We start from the raw sequence: 21,768 nt of genomic DNA, 5'->3' as shown, positions 1-21,768 counted from the left end.
TGCAAGTCCTTAAGGACCAACAATTGTATGCGAAGTTTAGCAAGTGCGTGTTTTGGGTAAGATCGGTTGCTTTCCTCGGTAACATTGTTTCTAGTGAGGATATATAAGTTGATCCGAAGAAAATGGATGTGGTTAAAAATTTTCCTAGACTACTAAGTCCCACCAATATTCGAAGCTTTTTATGTTTGGCCGGATACTACCAGAGGTTTTTAGAGGGCTTTTCCTCTATTACATCTCCATTGACAACCCTAACTCAAACGAAAGCCAAATTTGAGTGGACAGAGGCTTGTGAGAAAAGCTTCCATGAATTGAAGGATAGGCTTGCCTCCGCTCCGGTGTTGACTTTACCGGATGGTACCGATGGGTTTATTGTATATTGTGATGCTTCTCGACTAGGTTTCGGATGCGTCCTCATGCAACATGGTAAGGTAATCGCTTATGCTTCAAGACAACTCAAGATTCATGAGAAGAACTACCCGACTCATGACCTCGAACTAGCGGCGGTGGTATTTACTTTGAAAATATAGAGACACTATCTCTATGGGATGTAGATGTGTTTACCGACCACAAGAGTCTCCAATATTGTTTAGCCAAAAATATTTGAACCTCTGACAAAGAGGGTGCTTGGATCTTTTGAAAGACTATGACATGAGTGTCTTATACCACCCCAGAAAAGTTAATATGGTTGCGGATGCCTAAAGTAGACTGTCTATGGGACTTGTTGCTGTAGAAGAGGAGAAGAAGGAATTGGTTCGTGATGTGCATAGATTGGCCCAGTTAAGTGTCCAACTACTGGATTCCACCAAGGGTGGGTTCATGGTTCATCATATTTCTGAATCATCCTTTGTAGTTGACGTGAGGTCTAAGCAACAACTTGATCCTATTTTGGTGGAATTGAAAGAATCGGTTCTCAACAAGTCTATTGAGGTTTTTTCCCAAGGGGGAGATGGGGTGCTTAGGTACCAATGTAGGTTGTGTGTCTTGGATGTTGATGGTTTGAGGAAGAAAATATTAGAAGAGGCTCATGGTGTGCGATATTCTATTCATTCGGAAGCGACCAAGATGTACCGTGACCTACAGGAAGTATATTGCTAGAATGGTATGAAGAAAGATATTACGGGTTTTGTAGCCAAATATCCTAATTGCCAACAAGTCAAGGTTGAGTACATGTAACTGGGAGGCTTGCTACAAGATATAAATTTTTCCACATGGAAGTGGGAGGAGGTGAATATGAATTTTTTTGTGGGGTTGCCTAGTACTACACAACAACATGATTCTATTTGGGTCATTGTTGATAGGATGACTAAATCAGCCCACTTCATTCCCGTCAAGGTTACCTTTTTGGCGGAAGATTATGCTATGTTGTACATCAAAGAGGTAGTGAAGTTGCATGGTGTCCTTTGTCTATCATATCGGATAGAGGTGCTCAATTTACTTCACATTTTTGGAAAGCATTCCAACAAGGGCTTGGTACCAATGTTAAACTTAGTACCGCTTTCCACTCTCAAATAGATAGTCAAGCCGAACGCACCATTCAAACCCTAGAAGACATGTTAAGAGAGTGTGTGATTGATTTCAAGGGTAATTAGGACGATCATCTTCCTCCGATAGAATTTGCCTACAATAATAGTTACCACTCAAGCATTCCCATCGCTCCGTTTGAAGCACTATCTGGTAGAATGTGTAGATCTCCGGTTGGGTGGTTTGAAGTGGGTGAGTTTGCTCTAATTGGTCCCGAACTAGTCTATGATGACATTCAAAAAGTTTGACTCATTAGAGAAAGGTTGAAGACGTCCGAAAGATGGAAAAAGTCTTATGCCGACAATAGAAGGAGGGATCTTGAATTTGAGATTGGTGATTGGGTCTACTTAAAAATATCATTTATGAGATATGTGATGAGGTTTGGAACGAAGGGGAAACATAGTCCAAGATATGTGGGCCCATACCAAGTCATGAAACGTATTGGGAAAGTTGCTTATGAGGTGGATTTGCCAAATGAGTTGGCCCCGGTTCACCCGGTGTTTCATGTTTCCATGCTCAAAAAGTGTATTGGTTATCCGGTGTCCATCATTCCTTTATAAGGTTTAGGAGTTGATGAGAACCTTTCCTATGAAGATTTCCCGGTTGAGATTTTGGATCGGCAAGTGAAGAGTTGAGAAATAAGGAAGTAGGTTAAGGTTCTATGGAGGAATCACCTTGTTGAGGGTGCTACATGGGAGGCTGAGGCGGACATGATGTCATGCTACCCTCATCTCTTTCCTCCTACTCCTATTCAAGCTAGAGGTAAATAGTTCCTCTTGAGTCTAGTATTTTGGGAGTCATGTGTGCTACTTGAATTTCATGATTTCCCTATATAGTGCATGTTCTTGTGGAAATTCCTGTTTATTATGCAATGAGTTTTTGTGATACATATGTTCCTCATGTTTAATTGCATTTTTGTATGACGGTTGAATTTTTGACTCGATGAGATGAATTGATTAATTTGCTTAATAATGTGTTGATGAGATGGCACTCCTTGCTCTATATTGTGATTTGGGCTTACTTGATGTTGGAGAAGTTAGTTCCTCCCATGCTTATGTGAATTAATGACTGCTTGCATATTGAGTTAGTAGAAGTAGTTCCTACTTTCTTGTATTGCTTTGACTACGTTGTGAATGGGAGTTGTAGTTTCCTCCTTGTCGAATAATGCAGGTTGTAAATAGTGCATTTTTGAGTTTTGCACAGTATTGATGTTCTTGCATGAATGGGTTGTTGGTTTGGAGTTGTAACTTAGTTTGGTGTCTTGGTCGACATTCGGGGACGAATATTCCCAAGGGGGAGATAATGTAACACCCCATGTGTCTAATGACCTAAACTAGGGCATAATGTGTAATCGATAGCCTAATGAAGTCTAAATGTATGGTTTAAGTCCTAAAATGAACCTCCTAACTTAGTACTAGGGTTCTAGTGCCTAAATGTCAAGGCACGACCACCTTAGGACCCCCCAAGGGCCCATGAAGAGGACCCAAGGGAAGGTCCAAAAAGCTGTCCAAAACAGCCTCACTCCCGAAAAGGCAACCTACGAGGCGTAGGTTGACTCACGCCCCAAACTGCCTAGCCACAGCCCCAATCCACGAGTGGACAGTATGGAGCTTGGACTGTTTCATGCCTCGTGGATTGGTCTAGTGACTTGAGACTTAGTCTCCTCACAAAGGACTCACATGACCCCTCTCTGATCCAAACCACGAGTGACAAGTACGGTCCGTAGTTTGGACCACACCCCACGAACGGGGACTCGTGGATGGTGGCTTGAGTGGGCTGCCTTAGGTCGGCTAGGTGGGGGTAGTTTAGTAACTTCCTAATTAATTTTTTTAGGGGTTAGGACTGTTTTAAATAGTTATTTTAAGTATATTAAAGTATTATTAAGCATTAAAACAAGTCTTTAACCCCTCACAACTCACAACTCAAAATAAAACCCACTTCCCTCTCATAACATTCTCTCTCTAAACAACATTGAAGAACAAAGAACAAACTCAAGCTAAGGGATCAAGATTTGTCCTCTTCACTACAATTTCGTAAGATATACATCAACTAAGTTATGGGGATCTTGATTCATGGAATAGTTTCTTCATGAAGCCCTTCAAAACTCTTATTTCGAAATTGGTATCTTGACTAAAAACTAGGGTTTGTATTCTAGCCATGGGTTCATCCTAAAAACGTTTTCATTATGTTATTTGACTTATATTATGGATTAATTGATGTTATTTGGTGATTTCTATTGTAAAAATTCCCATGAACCGATGTGCACCCCCATGACCCCAATTTCACGAATGTTAGTGAATGTATTGATGCAAGATGATTACTGTGAATGGTATCTATGATTATTTAGTAGTTTAATCTTGTTTTCTCATGCCTATTGTAGTATCTTTAGGGGTAATTGTGATACTTGATTCATGAGCTTGAAAGGGATAAATTTCTAGGGTTATGTACATATTGAGGAATGTTGTATATGAACTTGGGATTTACTTGAAAGGTAAAGGTTTTATGACAATAGTGCAAAGTGAGGTATTGGTGAATGGTCTTTCTTCCCTTAGCCCTTACATTGAATCTTTATGAATTGTTTAGAATGAAGTTTATGTATTGTGTTGATTGAAAGTGTGATTATCATGAAGACAATATAAATGATAATGTGAAAGTTCTACTCACATACTAATGTTGATTCTAGGTTGAAAGTGCATTCTCACCTAATGAATATATGAGCTACTTATTGAATTGTATTGAATGAAAGGTTGAACAATCCTTCACACATGTAGATACAATTGAAAGACTAATTAGATGAATTTGGGAAATAATACAAGGCACTGAGTGGATATTGTCAAAGAGGAAAAGACCCTTCCGTTAATTCAAGAGGTTGGGTCATATAATGCATGAAGCATTAACTACTTTATAACCTCTTAGTAAGTTTGCTAAGTAAGAGTGGGGGTATGGGACTTAATTTGTACATTGCACTACTAGACTTGGTGGGATGTTGTGGATGGTTCCTTTATATTATGTGATGACATGAATCCATGTATTTTGAATGGATAGTTGCTATGTATGACTTGTGCTTATGTTTGAATAGTATACAGAACTAATTCTCTACTTATGATTATTGAATGTGATGAAGTCTAAAGGTAATATGTGTGATTAAGGTAGTTCCTAAGGAATGCTTCGTAAGGTTGGTATTATGGGATGCCAACCATACATTGCACAAGTGAACCTTATGGGGTTGCTAAGGTCATGCCTTTACTATATTGTGAATATATTTGTGATATTGGATTGTAGCTTATGTTGATGATACAAATTGGTTTTAAAACCTCATAAATACATATCTTTCATAAAAATGTCCTTTTTGCATGTTTTAAGGTTTTTATGCATATTTCCATACTTATTACATATTATGTGCTAACCCCTTTTTCCCTTCTACATCTTATGAGTGTAGGTTCTAGCTAGGTGACTTCCACCCTCTACTTTGAAGAAGACTTGGAATAGACTTTTCCAAGACTTGTGGTAGGTCCTCAAGATCTGAGGACAAGCATTTGATGCCACTTTATGTTCTTTCTTATTGTAATAGACTTTTAAACTTTCTATGTACCTCTTTCTATGAGACTATTATATCTAAAGGGCTATTCACCCTATTTGAAATTCTCTATTGAACTTAGATGGCGTATGAGACGAAGAGTCTAGATTCCTATTATTTTTCTTTTATGAAAATGAAGTTTGAACTTCGATTGTAAAGTTTTAATTTTTCGTATTATTTATACTTTGTTATGTCATGATGATGCTAGGGCTTGTATGATACCCCTTCGGGGTTGACTACACCATGTTTACATCTAGGGGGTACCCCTGGGTCGTGACAGTAACAACCCGTATGGCGAATAAGTGAAACTAGAGCCTAACTAGTGTGTCTTAGAGTTGATGTGAGGTTTGTGGTTGTATCGTGTTGTTTCGAGCTTAGTTTGAGGGGTTAAAAGTCAAGGTACGACTCCCCAAGGACCACCCTAGGGGTCCTTTAGGATGACCCTAAAGCCTAACCCCCAAGGTCCCTTGAAACCAAAAAGCTGCCAAGAATGTTGTGAACCACGGATGGGAGCTACGGGGCGTAGGTCCATCCACACCTCGTGGTCTTGCTCCGTAGGTCAAGGGACAAATTGACATGCTGAAACCCCAAACCACGGACTTGTAGGACGGGGAGTAGCCCAATCTACGGTTCGTAAGTGAGGGGGCGTTGTTTGCACCTGCAAATGTTGTAATCGTTAAGCCAAGTTGGCGGTGAACTGGTAAATTCACCTTAAGTCTAGTTTTGTTGGGGGACAGTTTTAATTAGTTATTTATGGTAATTTAAGGGTTTTTAAAGTATTAAAACATATTTTAGACTTCATTATTTCAAAACCCAAAATACAAAACCTGCCCTCCCCGCCAAAAGTTCTCTTTCTAGAAACCTCCATTGGAGGTGAAGACATCAAGCTTCCAAGGTCAAGACTTTATGTTTTTCAGGGAATTTTCTTGGATTTCTTCCATTAAAGGTATGGTGGTCTTCATCCTTGACTTAGTTTCTTTCAAGGAGCCAATTTCAGAAGTTATTTCAAATCTCCAATGTTTACCCAAAAACCCTAGATTTCAATCTATGCATGGGTTCGATTCAAAATGATTTCCAAAGGCTTTATTGAATTGATTTATAAATTAGTTGTGGTTTTAAAGAGGAATTGAGATGATATCTTTATGGAACCCGTGTTTTCCCCAAAATTCCTATGTTGTGATTTGTGATTGGGATTTGATTGATTATGAAGTATGTGAATTGTTTATGTGTATTTGGATATAGAATGCTGAAATTAAGTTATTACTCTTGCCTTATTGTATTGATATAAGGTGTGTGGGTGAATGTGATCCATGGCCTTGAAAGGAAAGGTATGAAGCTTAAGGTATGATTATGATGTGAAGGAAATGTATGTGAATTCAATGATAGTATGCTGATCATGTTTAGAATGTAATAGTGTTGTGATTGAAAGCAAATTCTCAATTAACACTCATGTATGATGATGATGGAATGTGAATGGTTTTCTTCTATGGATTGTATATCTTGAATCGGTATGCTTATGCATCTTATTCTTGTACAAATGAATGAAAATGTGATCATACTACCACCTACCACACTACCACTTCCATGAATCCCCCAGCTACCAGTTCCGCTACGAAAAATGGTATTAGATCAATTAATAAATAATATATCTAAAATAGAATATAAATATATTCAATACTTAAAAATACAATGAATAACAAGAATAGTGAATATAGACAAAAACTTAATGAAGTAATTATAGAAAAACGACAAGAATTAGAACATAGGCAAAATAGACTTAATAGTAATATATTTGCAGGAATTTGTCACAAATCTATAGTAGTACAAAGAAAGACTATTTTTTATCTAGAAATACAAATAAATAACTTAGAATATAAACTACAACATAATTTATAAATGAATAAAGAAGAATACGCAATAGATGAAAAAACATATGAAAATTATGACGGATTAAAAATAAAGATAATATTTTCTAATCTAGGAAGAAGATATAAGAAAATAGGTTACAATATAAGTTTAATGTTAGAAAAAGAAACGGTAAAACTAGAAGATAGTTTAACTGCTATGGTAAGAATAACAAAAGAAAATGAAGAAATAGATAGAAGAACGGAAATTGAAAAAATAAAACAACAAGCAAAAAAGGAAGTACAACAATTAGAAGAAGTAAAGAATACTAAAATAATAGAGCTAGAAAAAGAGCTAGCAATATTAAAAGAAATGTATGAAATTAAACAAAAAGAAAAAGAACAAAAAACAAAATTAGCAAATGAGATAATTAAATTTAAAGAAAAATTGCAATTACAAGATGAATTAGGAGAAAAAGAAGAAAATAACCAAGATAATCTACCCGAAATAAGAGTTGATGAAATAAACGATGATGATCTAGAACAACATTCGGAAACAAGCGAAACATATACGGAACTTTTAGCAAACATAGATAATACAAAGAATTTAGAAGTAAATACAGAAGACGTAGACATAGGCGAAAAACCTAGTACATCAGGAGTAAAAAACCCAAAAAATTTTAATCCAAAATATTATAATGAAAATTATGAACAATATGATAAAGAAAAAACTACATGGGATAAAAGATTAAATAAAAAATGGACGCCTAAACCAATAACTGGACAACATGAATTTTTAGATTTAGACTGTGTAGCAGACATAAATAAAACAATCCAATTATGGGTAGGATACATATCAAAACAATTAATAGATAACAAGATAGTAATAGCAGAGGCACCAGGATACATAGAAAGAACACTTATAGGAACAGTAAAATTATGGCTACAAAATTTAACAAATGAAAGCTTAACAACTTTGAGAAATAATAAAAAATTTGATGGTGGAATAGCCACTACAACCATGGAAATATTATATAAATACGAAATAGCTATAAGAAATGAATTTAGTAGTATGACAACAGAAGTGGAAGAACAAAATAAAGAAAAAATCATAAATCGGAATCTAATGACAAAATTAGCAATATGCAATATGTGTTACATAGATGAATATACATGTGCATTTAGAGAATATTATTATAAAGGAACATATAGCACAGAAGAAAGTAAAGAAATAAGAAAATTATATTTTACAAAATTACCAGAACCTTTTAATTCAAAAATAATAAAAAGTTGGAATGAAGCAGAATTAACGGACACCTTAGGAGCTAGAATGAAATTCTTGCAACGATGGTTTATGGAACTATGTGAAAAGCATAAAGAAGAAATAAAAATGGAAAAAATATTAATAAAGAACTTAGCATGTTGCAAAAATAAAACATCACCCCAATTTGGTTGTACGGATAAGTATTACAAAAATAGAAAGAAATATAATAAAAAATATATATCAAAATATAAATATAAAAAACCAAGAAGAAGGTACTATGTAAAAAATTACAAAACCAAAAGACCATATAGACCAAAAAGAAAACTAACGGAATGTACTTGTTATAATTGTGGAAAATTAGGACATATAGCTAGAGATTGTAAATTACCTAAAAATCCAAAGAAAAAACAAATATCAGAAATAATAATAGATGACGAAAAATATACACAAATAGAATACGTAGATTATGAATTAGAAAGCAATGATAGTATATATGAATTATCGAAAAATGAAATAGATAATGACATAGAAATAGAAAATGAATTCTATAATATAACAAATGACTGAAGCAGATATACAAACAATAAATAAAGAAAAACATCAAGACGAAGAATATTTAGAACAGAAAATAATATTTGATAATAGTATATTTGAACAAATAAAAGGAAAAGAATTAGACCTAAGCGTAGCAAAAATATTCGAAATACCAACAGTAAGAAACTGGTTTAAACGACAAAAAGAAGAATATTATGTAGTAAGTCAAAGAGAACATATCATAGATTGCAAATATACTAAAGGAAAGGCCAAAATACCAATAATAAATAAACGAATAATAAATAAAGAAATACAAGATATTAAGGCTAAAAATCCAATTAAATATGTACATTTAGGAGGAACAGAAATATTAATAAAAGCATGTTTTAGAGAAGGAATAGATACACCCATAGAAATATACTTAGCGGATGATAGAATTATACAACCCATAGAAAAAAGTGTAATAAGTGCAGTAAGAGGTAACCTCATATACCAAAAATTTAAATTTATAATAAGTGCTAATTACTCAGTAGCAATAAATGACAGAAATATAGATAAATCGTTAGTATTATATTGGAGAATGTCGGGAATAGAACTAGCCCCAGGAAGTAAAATATTTACAGCTAGATGTAAAAACTTATATGTTCTAACAACAAAACATAAAATAACAGCAAAAAATAAAATAGACAAAATAAAAATAGAAGATCCTTTTGAAAGAATAGTTACAGTCATAGATAAAAATGATTATAGTTATAATGAAATTGATATAGAAGAAGATTTAGAAATAGTAAAAGAAAGACTAAGCACATCGAAAAGAATAAACAATGAGATACCCCAAACATCATCAAAAATGAGTACCTCAAGGAGAATAGATAAAACCCCACAAAAATCAATAGAAGAAGATATAAAACCACATCATTACTACATAACGGGAATAATGGAACAACGAAAATATTTAATATTAATAGATACAGGACGAGAAGAAAACTATATTACAAGAGAATTAGTGACGGAAGATGAAATAATAACTATTGAACAATCATGCTCCGAACTACCAAAAGCATTAATGTATACCGAAGAAACTACGGAAAAGGAAATAATCATCGGAGGAGTACCAACAGTAATAAAATTCAAAATATATCAAGGAAATGAAAATATCATTTTAGGAATAAAATGGTTGGAACAAGTAAAACCATATAATCTAGAAGACAAACAGTTAACAATAAATTATGAAAATAAAAGAGTAATAATAAAAAGGACTTTGGTATGATAAAAATATGAAAATATATATACTTGCAAAGATAATAATAGAAGGATATTACAACCGATATTATACACCAATGATAGATACGGGAGCAGAAGCTAATATATGTAAATACAATTGTTTACCAGAAGATAAGTGGGAAAAACTAAAAACACCTATAGTAGTAACATGATTTAATAATGAAGGAAACATGATCACATATAAGGCAAAAAATATAAAAATACAAATATGGGATAAGATATTAACTATAGAAGAAATATATAACTTTGAATTAACTACAAAAGATATGCTACTAGGAATGCCATTTTTAGAAAAATTATACCCACATATAATAACAAAAACACACTGGTGGTTCACAACACCGTGTAAACAAAAAATAGGAGCAAAAAGGGTAAATAATAAAAAATGAAAAACAACAGAATGGATAAAAGGAAGTGAAAAAATTACACAAAAATTAGAAAATATAAAAGAAGAAGACCCTAAAATAGAATTAATTATATTCTCTATAGATAAAGTAAAAATAATTCAAGATAAGTTAGAACTATTATATAGTGAGGATCCTTTACAAGGATGGGAAAAACATAAAACCAAAGTAAAAATTGAGCTAATTGATAATAACAGTATAATAACCCAAAAACCATTAAAGTATAATTTTAATGATTTAACCGAATTTAAGATACATATAGATGAATTACTAGAAAAAGGATATATACAAGAAAGCAATAGTAAGCATACAAGCCCGACATTTATCGTAAATAAACATAGTGAACAAAAAAGAGGAAAAAGTAGAATGGTTATTGATTATAGAAATTTAAATGCAAAAACTAAAACATATAATTATCCGATACAAAATAAAATACTAAAGACAAGACAAATACAAGGATATAATTATTTTAGCAAATTTGATTGTAAATCAGGATTTTACCACTTAAAACTAGAAGAAGAATCTAAAAAACTAACAACATTCACTGTACCACAAGGATTTTATGAATGGAATGTATTACCATTTGGATATAAAAACGCACCAGGTAGATATCAACACTTTATGGACAATTACTTTAAACAAATAGAAAATTGTGTAGTGTACATCGATGATATATTATTATATTCTAAGACATAAGATGAACATATAAGATTATTAGAAAAATTTATACACATCATAGAATATTCAGGTATAAGTCTAAGTAAAAAGAAAGCTGATATAATGAAAAATCAAATAGAATTCTTAGGGATACAAATTGATAAAAACGGAATAAAAATGCAAACACATATAGTACAAAAATAATTAACTCAAATGAACAACTAGACACAAAAAAGAAATTACAATCATTCTTAGGACTAGTAAATCAAGTAAGAGAATACATACCAAAATTAGCAGAAAATTTAAAACCATTACAACAAAAATTAAAGAAAGATATAGAATATCAGTTTGATAAAAAAGACCAAATACAAATACAAAAGGTAAAATTATTATGTAAAAACTTACCTAAACTATATTTTCCAGATGAAAACAAAAAAATTACTTATATAATAGAATCAGATGCGAGTGAAAAAAGTTATGGAGGAATACTAAAATACAGGTATGATGACACTACGATAGAACATCATTGCAGGTATTATTCAGGAACGTTTAATAATACAGAAATAAAATGGGAAATAAATAGAAAAGAATTATATTCAGTATATAAGTGTTTATTATCATTTGAACCATATATTGTATATAACAAATTTATTATAAGAACAGATAATACACAAGTAAAATGGTGGCTAACAAGAAAAATACAAGATTCGGTAACAACAAAAGAAATAAGGAGATTGGTATTAAATATATTAAATTTTACATTTACAATTGAAGTAATAAAAACTGATAAGAATGTTATTGCAGATTACTTATCAAGACAAAGCTACTCAGACTGAGAACGAAAATACAATGGAAGAGATACTCAAAGCCATAACTACACTTTGTATAAAAGTGGATAGTATGGACAACGAGATACAAAAGCTAAAGACTAATGAAGATAATCTGAAGTCTAAAGCTAGTCAGCAGCATGACTATAAAAATGCGGAGCTACTTAAAACCCATAATGTTTGTTTAAATACAGCTGCAGGTACAAGCAAACAAGTTAGCGATAAACAACATAAAAATGCTAACTTAAACCAGCTATTCGAAAAACCATTTACCCAAAGGACACCTAGACATATGTCCATAGAACCGCAAACATTTAATATGCCTTTTCATTTAGTTCATGCAACATGATTTACTAGTTACGTCCCGCTTTCTTCTTGCGTACTAGATAGCTTTGAGATGTTGTTTAGATTTCTACTTTTCTCTATAAAACTTTTATATGTTAAAACTATCTTTTAAATCTTTTAAATTCTATTATCTTGTGTGATGTATGGTAAGTGGCTAGTATGGGTCCTCTCGGGGTATTGTATGCCATGTTACGCCTAAGGTCTACCTTGGGTCATGACAAAACTTCACACCCATTGTGCAAGCTGCTTTAGTAGGAGACAAAATTTTAGTTTGATGATGCTTCTTTTATAGAATTTCACGGGCTGAAAGAGAAGTTGACTTGTGTAGAAATCATTATTTCACTAAATGGGGACAACCATTTGATGTTACGTGTTGTGCGAGTGGGGTGGCACTTGGCGTAGTATTGGGGCAGAGGTGAGAGAAGAATCTTCATCCTATATACTATGCGAGCAATTCTTTGAATGTTGCTCAAAAGAACTAGGTTTACATAGCAGGAAATGCTTGTTATAATCTTCGCGTTTGAGAAGTTTCGATCCCATTTCAATGCACTAAAGTCGTTGTGCATATTGGTCATTGGGCATTGAGGTATCTTATGGCACTGAAGGATGCAAAATCGAGATTGATTCGATGGGTATTGTTGTTGCAAAATTTTAATTATGAAGTGAAAGATAGAAAGGGAACGTAAAATCAAGTGGTTGATTACTCATCCAGATTCGAAGAAGAGGCAATGATGAAGTAAACTAATGGAATTGAGATAAATGATATGTTCCTCGATAAATATGTATTGTCATTTTTTTTATCTTATCCTTTGGTTCACATATTTAACCAAATTATTTGGCAAGCAACATGGTGCCTTCGGATTTGTCGTTCCACCAAACAAAAAAATTCATGTCTAATGTGAAGATGTTTTTTCTTGGAAGAGCCTTACTTGTTTCATGCTTGTGCTGATGGAATTATTCATCATTGTGTTCCCGATGTAGAGATGATGAGTATAATGGAATATAGTCATTCATCTCTTGTTGGTGGTAGTCATAGTGGTATTTAGACTTCTCATACAATCTTGCAATACGGGTATTATTGGCCTACTATTCACCAAGATTTTCATGATTTCGCTAAGTCTTGTGATCGTTGCCAAAGAGAAGGATATATTTGAAGAAAGCAAGAAATCCCAATGATACATATACTAGTGATTGAGTTGTTTGATGTTTGGGGTCTTGACTTTATTGGTCCGTTTATGAACTAAAATGGAATGAAATACGTACTTGTAGCAGTTGATAATGTGTCTAAATGGGTGGAAGCTATCGCACTTTAACTCAATGAAGTGAAGAGTGTCACCACATTCTCGAAAATCAATATTCTCTCTAAATTCAGTACACCACGGGCGATTATTAGGAATGGAAGTTTCCCAGTTTTTTTTATAGGTTTTGAAATGCATTTCTTGAGAAGGATGGTGTTCTTCACAGTGTAGAAACTCTATATCATCCACAGTCTAGTGGGCAAGTCGAAGTGTCAAATAGAGAGATTAAGCAGATCTATAACGACTCGGAAAATTAGTAGGTTGAACTAGAGCCTAAACATAAGGTTAAAATCTACAAAATGACTCCCCCTAGATTAGTAGACCATGTAAGGATTTTATGAGGATCTTAGGAGTGAACAAGTGCCAAGTGAAAGGGGCAAGCCAAGGCCAAAGGCCAAGGCTGTCCCAAAAGTTGAGCGCACTGCCTCAAGCTCCATGGCAATCACCACGGCTCGTGGGAGGCCTCGTGGAGTGGACTTGGGCATGGGGGCTTGGAGGCATGAGGTAGCCTAGCTATTGCCTCACCCTCTACAAGCAGGACCATGGGGTGTGGTCCACTTCACAACTTGAGAAGGTGCACGTGAAATTGCCTTGGCTTATTAAAAAATGGGACACGTTGGGGGAGCTACTGGTCAAGGGACCATGGGCACCACCACAGACCGTGGGTCCCTTGATAAGGCGTGAGGGTGACTCGTGAAGGTCGCGTAGGTGTGAGGTGGCAAGGCTTTGAAGGCTTGGCCTTTCATTAGGACCACGACCTCCACCATGACTCGTGGTCATGACCGCTGATAGTGGGAGGTCTCGTGGTCATGGCTTGGACTCATGGGGATGTTGACCACCTAGAGGAGGCTACTTCCTCAGGGACCACGAGCACCCCCACGAGCCATGGTCCCTTGGACGGATAGTACAAGTGGTCGTGGTCACTGGACATGGCTGCCTAAATTAGGTGCGTTTGAGTAATTTCCTTTTTAGTTCAATTTAAGTGGGGGTGTTTTGGGTATTTTTAGGGGTAGTTTATATATTATTTTTAACTCAAATTTCACAAGACTAGGTCAATAATCACAAACACCCAAATTGAAATCAAAACTCCCTTCTCTCTCAAAAATTCTCTCTCTAAACTCAAGAACAAGAAGAAGCCATTGGAGCTAGGGATTGTAGATTTTCAAGGTTCTTCCCCAAAGTTATTGGTGAGTTTTAGACAAGGTATGGATTCTTTTAATCCTTGGATACCTATCACCTAAGGAGTCCCTACCAAATTATGTTTTCAAGATTTCAATCCCCCCTAATATCTATGGTTTTCAATTCATGTCATGGGCCTTCTTCTAAAACAATTTCACTTGTTTAATTGTGGATTGTTATGGTTAATTATGATGATTTTTGGTTGGAATAATGTATTATTGTTGGATATTTGATGAAAATCTACCTTCGACCCATGATTTGCCCTTCTTCCTAAAGTATGAATTATGTTTTGGGTTGATTGATGTTGAGAACTTGGCAATTGAATATATTTATGTTAATTAAGCTATTGAATCACGAATTCCTCCTATAATGTGTATTAATTGTATATGGTTGGTTGTATTGTGGTTTCAAGATCCTTGAAGGGCAAAGGTATGAGGGCAATACTTCTTTATAAGAATTGTGTATGAAATGGGGGTTTTCTTAAATAGTAATGATTCTATATCTATTGTGTAGTTGTAGTGTTGATGCAAGATCTTCCGTCCCTACACCCTTACACTTGAATTATCCATGAAATATGTATGTATGTTTATGGTAAGCTTGTTGGGTTGATTGAAAGGTCATACTCATGAACACACTATTGGTAAGATGTGAAAGGTTTACTCACATGTTGATGATTCAAAAGGTGAAAGGACATTCTCACCAAATGAATCTTTTATATCTTATTATATTATCTTGTCATGAATGCATAGTGCATTCTCCTGTGAATATAAATCTAAGTAAAGACTTAACATAAATCTTAAAGGGAATTATGCTTAGCACTGAGTAAATATGATGATGAGATGGGTTCCTTCACGCTAGTAGTTGGGTACCAAATATGGCTATCTCATGAGATGGAAACCTCCACGTTATTAGTCAAAGTTTCTAGAAGCAATCTGAAAGTTCTACCTTAGGGAAGTAGGACACCTCTTTTCGGTGTGGGGGTAGAATACCGGATTCCATGTAGCTCACATGGTCTTTGTCGGTTAATGTTATTCTTCCCTATATGATATGAATATGAACTATGGTAAGAACATGGATCTTAATTGTGACTTCTTGAGCGGTACTACTTAGTATGAGTGGTGGTGTGGGACTTCACTCATGTATTGCACAAGTAAACTTTAAGAGGGGTTATGGTGAGAATCTTTTATGATTATGATGACTTATTAATTACATATGAAAGGTATGTATGAATGTTAAGATTGACTTCGGTTGTTATAAGTTATGAACCTGAATGTCTCCTCTCTTATGTATGTTGGTTATGACTATGGAAAAGTATGGTATGCATGTTGTTGGTGGCCTAAATGTGATACTTAGCATTTGGTAGGGTTATGGGATCTTAACTTTGCATTGCACTAGTTTGGCTTTGGGGTGCTTATATGTTGGTTTGGCTTATGTTCTTAATAAATGTGCATAATGGCTTTTAAATATGAAAATGCATGATTTCAACCAAATATCCCTTTTGAGCATGTTTTAAGGATTTTTGTGTATGGCTTCCATAATTAGTACAATTAATTGTGATAACCCGTATTTTCTACTTTACTATAAGCGTTGGTTCCGGTCGTTGAGACTACTACTATATCTTTAAGTGAAGCTTGGTTTGACTATTCCCTAGGCTTGGTGAGTCCTCAAGTTCAAGGACAAGACGATCTCATTTCTTAGGTTTTATTGTTTTGTCTACTATTGAGACTATGTTGATGTAAAGGGCTTTTGACTGTATTTGTACTCTTTATGTACTATACGGTGATTGAGACAATGTCTAGACACTTACTTTCGTTGGTCAAAAAAGAGTTGACTTTGGTTGTAAAAGTTTTAAATTTTCCGCAATTATTTTAAGTATTTATGTTTGATGATGCTAAGGGCTTGTATGAGACCCCTTCGGGGTCAAGTACGCCGTGTCACGTGTAGGGGTACTCTTAGGTCATGACAAACTTGGTATCAGAGCATAAGGTTTTGGGATGATTTTAGGTTGATGTCTCATGAACCACGTCTAGTAGAGTCTTGTTCATGTGTGGGAAGCGCGCCACACTTATGAATGAGAGTCTATAAGATGTTTAGGAACTTTCACTTCTTCATTACTCTTTAGTCATGCCTTATAGTTTTAACTCTATGAAGTCCTTATTCCTAACCTTTTTCTTGTGTATATAGGAAATGAATACAATAAGGGCGAATGCAAGGAGGATGGAAGAGGAGAATGTGAATGAGGGAGTTCCTCCCCAAGCTGCCCAAAATCCTCAAGCTCCTAATGATGAGGGGGATATGACCAATGTGGATATAAGGACTGCTCTTCAAACATTGACTCATGCTTTAACGACTCAAGTCACTAGAGATGCTAGGGTGCAAGTGAACCCCAATGCAAGTAAAACTGCTTCAAGGATAATGGATTTCACAAGAATGAATCACCCAACATTCTATGGCTCCAAAGTGGATGAGGACCCACAGGGTTTTGTGATGAAGTGTTTAAAGTGCTTGATGCTATGGGTGTGTCTCCACAAGAGAAGGCAGAACTAGCCGCCTATCAATTGAAAGATATGGCTCAAGTATGGTATGAGCAATGGAAGGATTAGAGACCCGTAAGGGCAGGTCCCGGTATATTGGGGAGTGTTCAAGTCGGCCTTCCTTGATAGCTTTTTCTCCCTAGAGTTGAGGGAGAGAAAAAGGCAAGAATTCATCAACCTTCGCTAAATAGGTATTAGTATGAAGGAATATAGCCTCAAGTACACCCAATTGTCTAAGTATGCCCCAACCTTGGTGGAGGACTCTAGAGATAAAATGAAAAAATTTGTCAGATGGATATCCGACCTAGTGGTGAATGAATGTAGTTCAGCAACACTCATTCCAAGTTGAACATCTCAAGTCTTATGGTTCATGCCGAACGAATGTAGGAACAAAAGCTCAAGCAAGTGAATATAGAAATGAATAGGGCAAGGACCGATGATGGGAATTCTTCTAAGGGTAAAATTGAGGTTCAAGGAAAACCAAGGTTCAAGAAGAGATTTTCCAACCAAGGCTCCTATAGCAATCCTAAGGTCAACAAAGAAAGGGTATCCACCTCTAAGCCTCAAGGTGGTATTGGTGGGGATTCTGATGTTGATAGACCTACTTGTTCAAAATATTGCAAGAAGCATGAGGGGAAGTTCCTTGTTGGCATGGGTGAGTGCTTTAGTTGTGGGAAAAGTGGTAACATGAGCAGAGATTGTCCCATGGTAAGGGCTCAAGGAAGAGAGGGCAAACAAGTCCGTCCTAGTGGCTCTAATTTTGATGCTCCCAAGAAGAATCACTTCTATGCTCTCCAATCTAAAAGTTTTCAAGAGGGATCCCCAGTTGTTGTTACTGGTATGTTGCAAGTATTTTCCATTTATGTTTATACCCCTTTTGTGTTTATGAAATTTGATCTATCCCCCGAAAAGTTAGAGGAACCTTTTTTAGATTCTACCTCGGTTGGTGACTCTGTTATAGCTAAAAGAATTTAAAGGAGTTGTCCTATTACTTTGTCTCATAAAGTCACTTTGGTTGATTTGGTAGAATTAGATATGGTTGACTTTGATGTCATCTTGGGGATGGATTGGTTGCATGCTTGTTTTGCGACCATTGATTGTAGAACTCGGGTAGTAAAGTTTCAATTTCCAAATGAGCCCTTATTAGAATGGAAGGGGGGGAATCTCTATCCCTAGAGGTCGTTTTGTTACATATCTAGAAGCAAGGAAAATGATTTCCAAGGGGTGTGTTTAACACATTGTTAGGGTCATAGATGTTGAGTCCAAGACTCCTTCTTTAGAGTCGGTCCCCATAGTAAGGGAATTTCTGGAAGTCTTTCCGGATGACTTGCCCGGCATTCCTCCCGAATGGGAAATAGACTTCAGCATTGATCTTTTGCCGGATACTCAACCCATATTAATTCCTCCTTATCGGATGGCTCCGGGCGAGTTGAAAAAATTAAAGGAACAACTCAAAGATTTGTTAGCAAAGGGTTTATTCAACCAAGTATATCTCCATGGGGTGCCTCGATATTGTTTGCGAAGAAGAATGATGGATCACTTACGATATGTATAGACTACCGCTAATTGAACAAGGTCACTGTAAAGAATATGTACCCTCTCCCTTGAATTGATGCTTTGTTTGACCAACTCCAAGGGGCGAGTAACTTTTCTAATATTGACCTAAGGTCGGGCTACCACAAACTTAGGGTGAGAGGGGTTAGCGTTATTATGATGGCCTTTCAAACAAGATATGTTCACTACAAATTTCTAGTCATGTCTTTTGGTCTAACAAATACCCTAGCGGCATTCATGGATCTAATGAATAGGGTATTTAGGCAATATCTTGATTCGTTTGTAATCGTCTTTATTGACGATATTTTGATCTATTCAAGGAGTGAGGACGATCATATGAAGCATTTGAGGATCGTATTGCAAGTCCTTAAAAACCACCAATTATATGCTAAATTTATTAAGTGTGAGTTTTGGCTAAGGTCGGTTGCTTTCCTTGGTCACATTATGTCGAGCATGGGTATTGAGGTTGATCCTAAGAAGACGGATGCGGTCAAGAGTTGGCCTAGACCTCTATCTCCTACCATTATTAGATGCTTTTTGGGGTTGGCCGGTTATTATAGGAGGTTTATTGAGGGTTTCTCCTCAATTGCATCTCCATTGACGGCTTTAACACAAAAGAAAGCCAAGTTTGAGTGGACGGAGGCTTGTGAGAAAAACTTCCAAGAGTTGAAAAATAAACTTACCTCCGCTCCGGTGTTGACCTTACTGGATGGTACTGAAGGGTTTATGGTATATTGTGACGCTTCTCGAGTAGGTTTGGGGTGTGTCTTTATGCAACAGGGTAAAGTGATTGCCTATGCTTCAAGGTGACTCAAGGTCCATGAGAAGAACTATCTGACTAATGACCTCGAATTACCGGCGGTGGTGTTTGCTTTGTAAATATGGAGACATTACTTATATGTGGTCTATGTAGATGTGTTTACTGACTACAAGAGTCTCCAATATGTGTTTAGCCAAAAATATTTGAATCTCCGACAAAGAAGGTAGTTAAAGAATTTAAAGGATTATGACAAGAGTGTTCTTTACCACCCCGACAAAGCTAATGTGGGTGCGGATGTCTTGAGTAAATTTCCATGGGTAATGTGTGTCACGCCCCAAACTCAAGGGGCGCAACTGACTCCTAAAGCCAAAACTCAATCCCGAGCCGACCCTACCAAACCATTTGCTACTAGCGCATGGCAGTCACATGCAATTAAGAAAACAAACAAGTATATCTCGGCTTAAAACTAAGCCCTCGGCCGGCAAGGCCCCTGTCAACAGATCTACAAAAGAACCAGCTACACCCAAGAGTCCTGATTGGGCCGTCGAGGCCACCATGATATCTATACCAAAACTAAAAACAGGTAAATATCAGTACAATACATCAAACAATTCACAAGCCTCAGCAAACCAACAACATAGGCCAGCATGGCCATAACGTAGCTATAAACCCCACACACTAGTCTGCAAGCCTCTAAGAGTAGTAAAGATTGGTGGGACAGGGCCCCAGCCTACCCATGAGAATATATACAACAAAAGGTAACAAACCTCCCAACTCTGGCAGCTCCGGAGGAAAGGGGCTGACCAATCGGATAAAAGTCAATCCTGCTGATATGGAGGTCTACTCGGTCATCTGTCAGGACCTGCATGCATGAATGTAGCACCCCCAAGGCAATTGGGCGTCAGTACAAAATAATGTACAGAGTATGAAAGGCAATAGACTATGATGAGGTATCCTAATATACTGGGATAATCTGATAAATAAATTAAGGATAAGATAATTGTACTGACCTGCTTCTAAATCTAAATTTATCAAAAATAATAAAACAACAACCTAACCAAGCCCCCAAAAGCTCGGTAGGTACAAACAACACACAAGACCACCTACTCAGTCCCCCATAAGCCCGGAAGGTGCCAATCAGCTTGTATACCCCTATCGGTAGTCCCCTAGCCCCGCAGGCAGTCACATAGCCCTCTTAGGCATCAACATATCTTATAGACAACTCATAGCCCTCTTAGGCAACAACATGGCCCTGTAGGAAGCACATAACCCTCTTAGGCGTCAATATATATCCCTGTAGGCAACTCATAGCCCTTCTAGGCATCAATATAGCCCCGTAGGCAACTCATAGCCCTTTTAGGCATCCATATAGCCCTGTAGGCAGAACATAACCCTGCTAGGCATATATCACATTCCTGCAGCTAACAACAATAGCCCAAAGGCAACAATAAACCAAACTCAACAGCTAAAAGTGAGCAATTTAGTGATAAGCAACCTATACAAATAGCCTCTAAGTCGTGTCCAACATACGAATGTTACTACTGAATAAGAATCTCGATAAGAGAGGTTTGTTTATACGCACTTGAGCAGCCAACAATCAACAATAATAGCTATAAGTATAACAACGATAACAACTCAATTACATTGCTCCTAAGCTTTAAGGAAACATGCCATAGGAAGTAAATAGCCTTAACATACCTTTTTCGCTAAATTCACGTGGCCTAAAGACTTTAACTCATAACTCCCTCGATACTACAACAAGGTAGGACCATAATCAACACATAAAATAAAAGATACCATGACAATACAATAAAAGATATGTATTTCCGTCGCAAATTGCTATTTGCTGCTTATAAAAGCTAGAGTCGATGAAAGAAGGGTCTTACCTCGATCTTAGGTTCGTAATTCACCTCAAAACCTTCAAATATATTCAAACCCCTGCTGCCCCAACTCTAAAATGTGATATGCTACGCAATCGATAAAACAAATTATACCACGATGATGAGCCCAACGCGTAGAACAACTTTCGTCAAGGACTTACGTCGAGAAAATATATATTTCACTTGATCCTAAAAATGGGTTTCTATGTTTTCTCTGTATATTTAGCTTAAAATGAAGAAAAAACTCGAAGAAGAAGATATATACAACTTTCCACCGACCTAGGGCCCCACCTCACGTGCCTGCTT

The 21,768-nt window shown here is 36.0% G+C and overlaps 1 protein-coding gene across 1 annotated transcript; it reads left to right on the top strand.

The window, feature by feature from the left end:
- The first annotated feature begins 711 nt into the window (after positions 1–711).
- On the top strand, positions 712–18,243 carry LOC125823529 (uncharacterized). Its single transcript, XM_049502898.1, has 3 exons — positions 712–927; positions 16,919–17,251; positions 17,656–18,243. Exons 1-3 carry the CDS (start codon positions 712–714, stop codon positions 18,241–18,243), a joined length of 1,137 nt encoding a protein of 378 aa, XP_049358855.1.
- The last annotated feature ends 3,525 nt before the right edge of the window (positions 18,244–21,768 follow it).

This window comes from Solanum verrucosum, unplaced genomic scaffold (genome assembly GCF_900185275.1).
Source record: "Solanum verrucosum unplaced genomic scaffold, falcon-dt-bn FXZP01000012.1, whole genome shotgun sequence".
In the NCBI taxonomy this organism is placed as follows: Eukaryota; Viridiplantae; Streptophyta; class Magnoliopsida; order Solanales; family Solanaceae; genus Solanum; species Solanum verrucosum.
The sequence above is the reverse complement of the archived record's forward strand: the minus strand, read 5'-3'. Positions and strand labels throughout refer to the sequence as shown.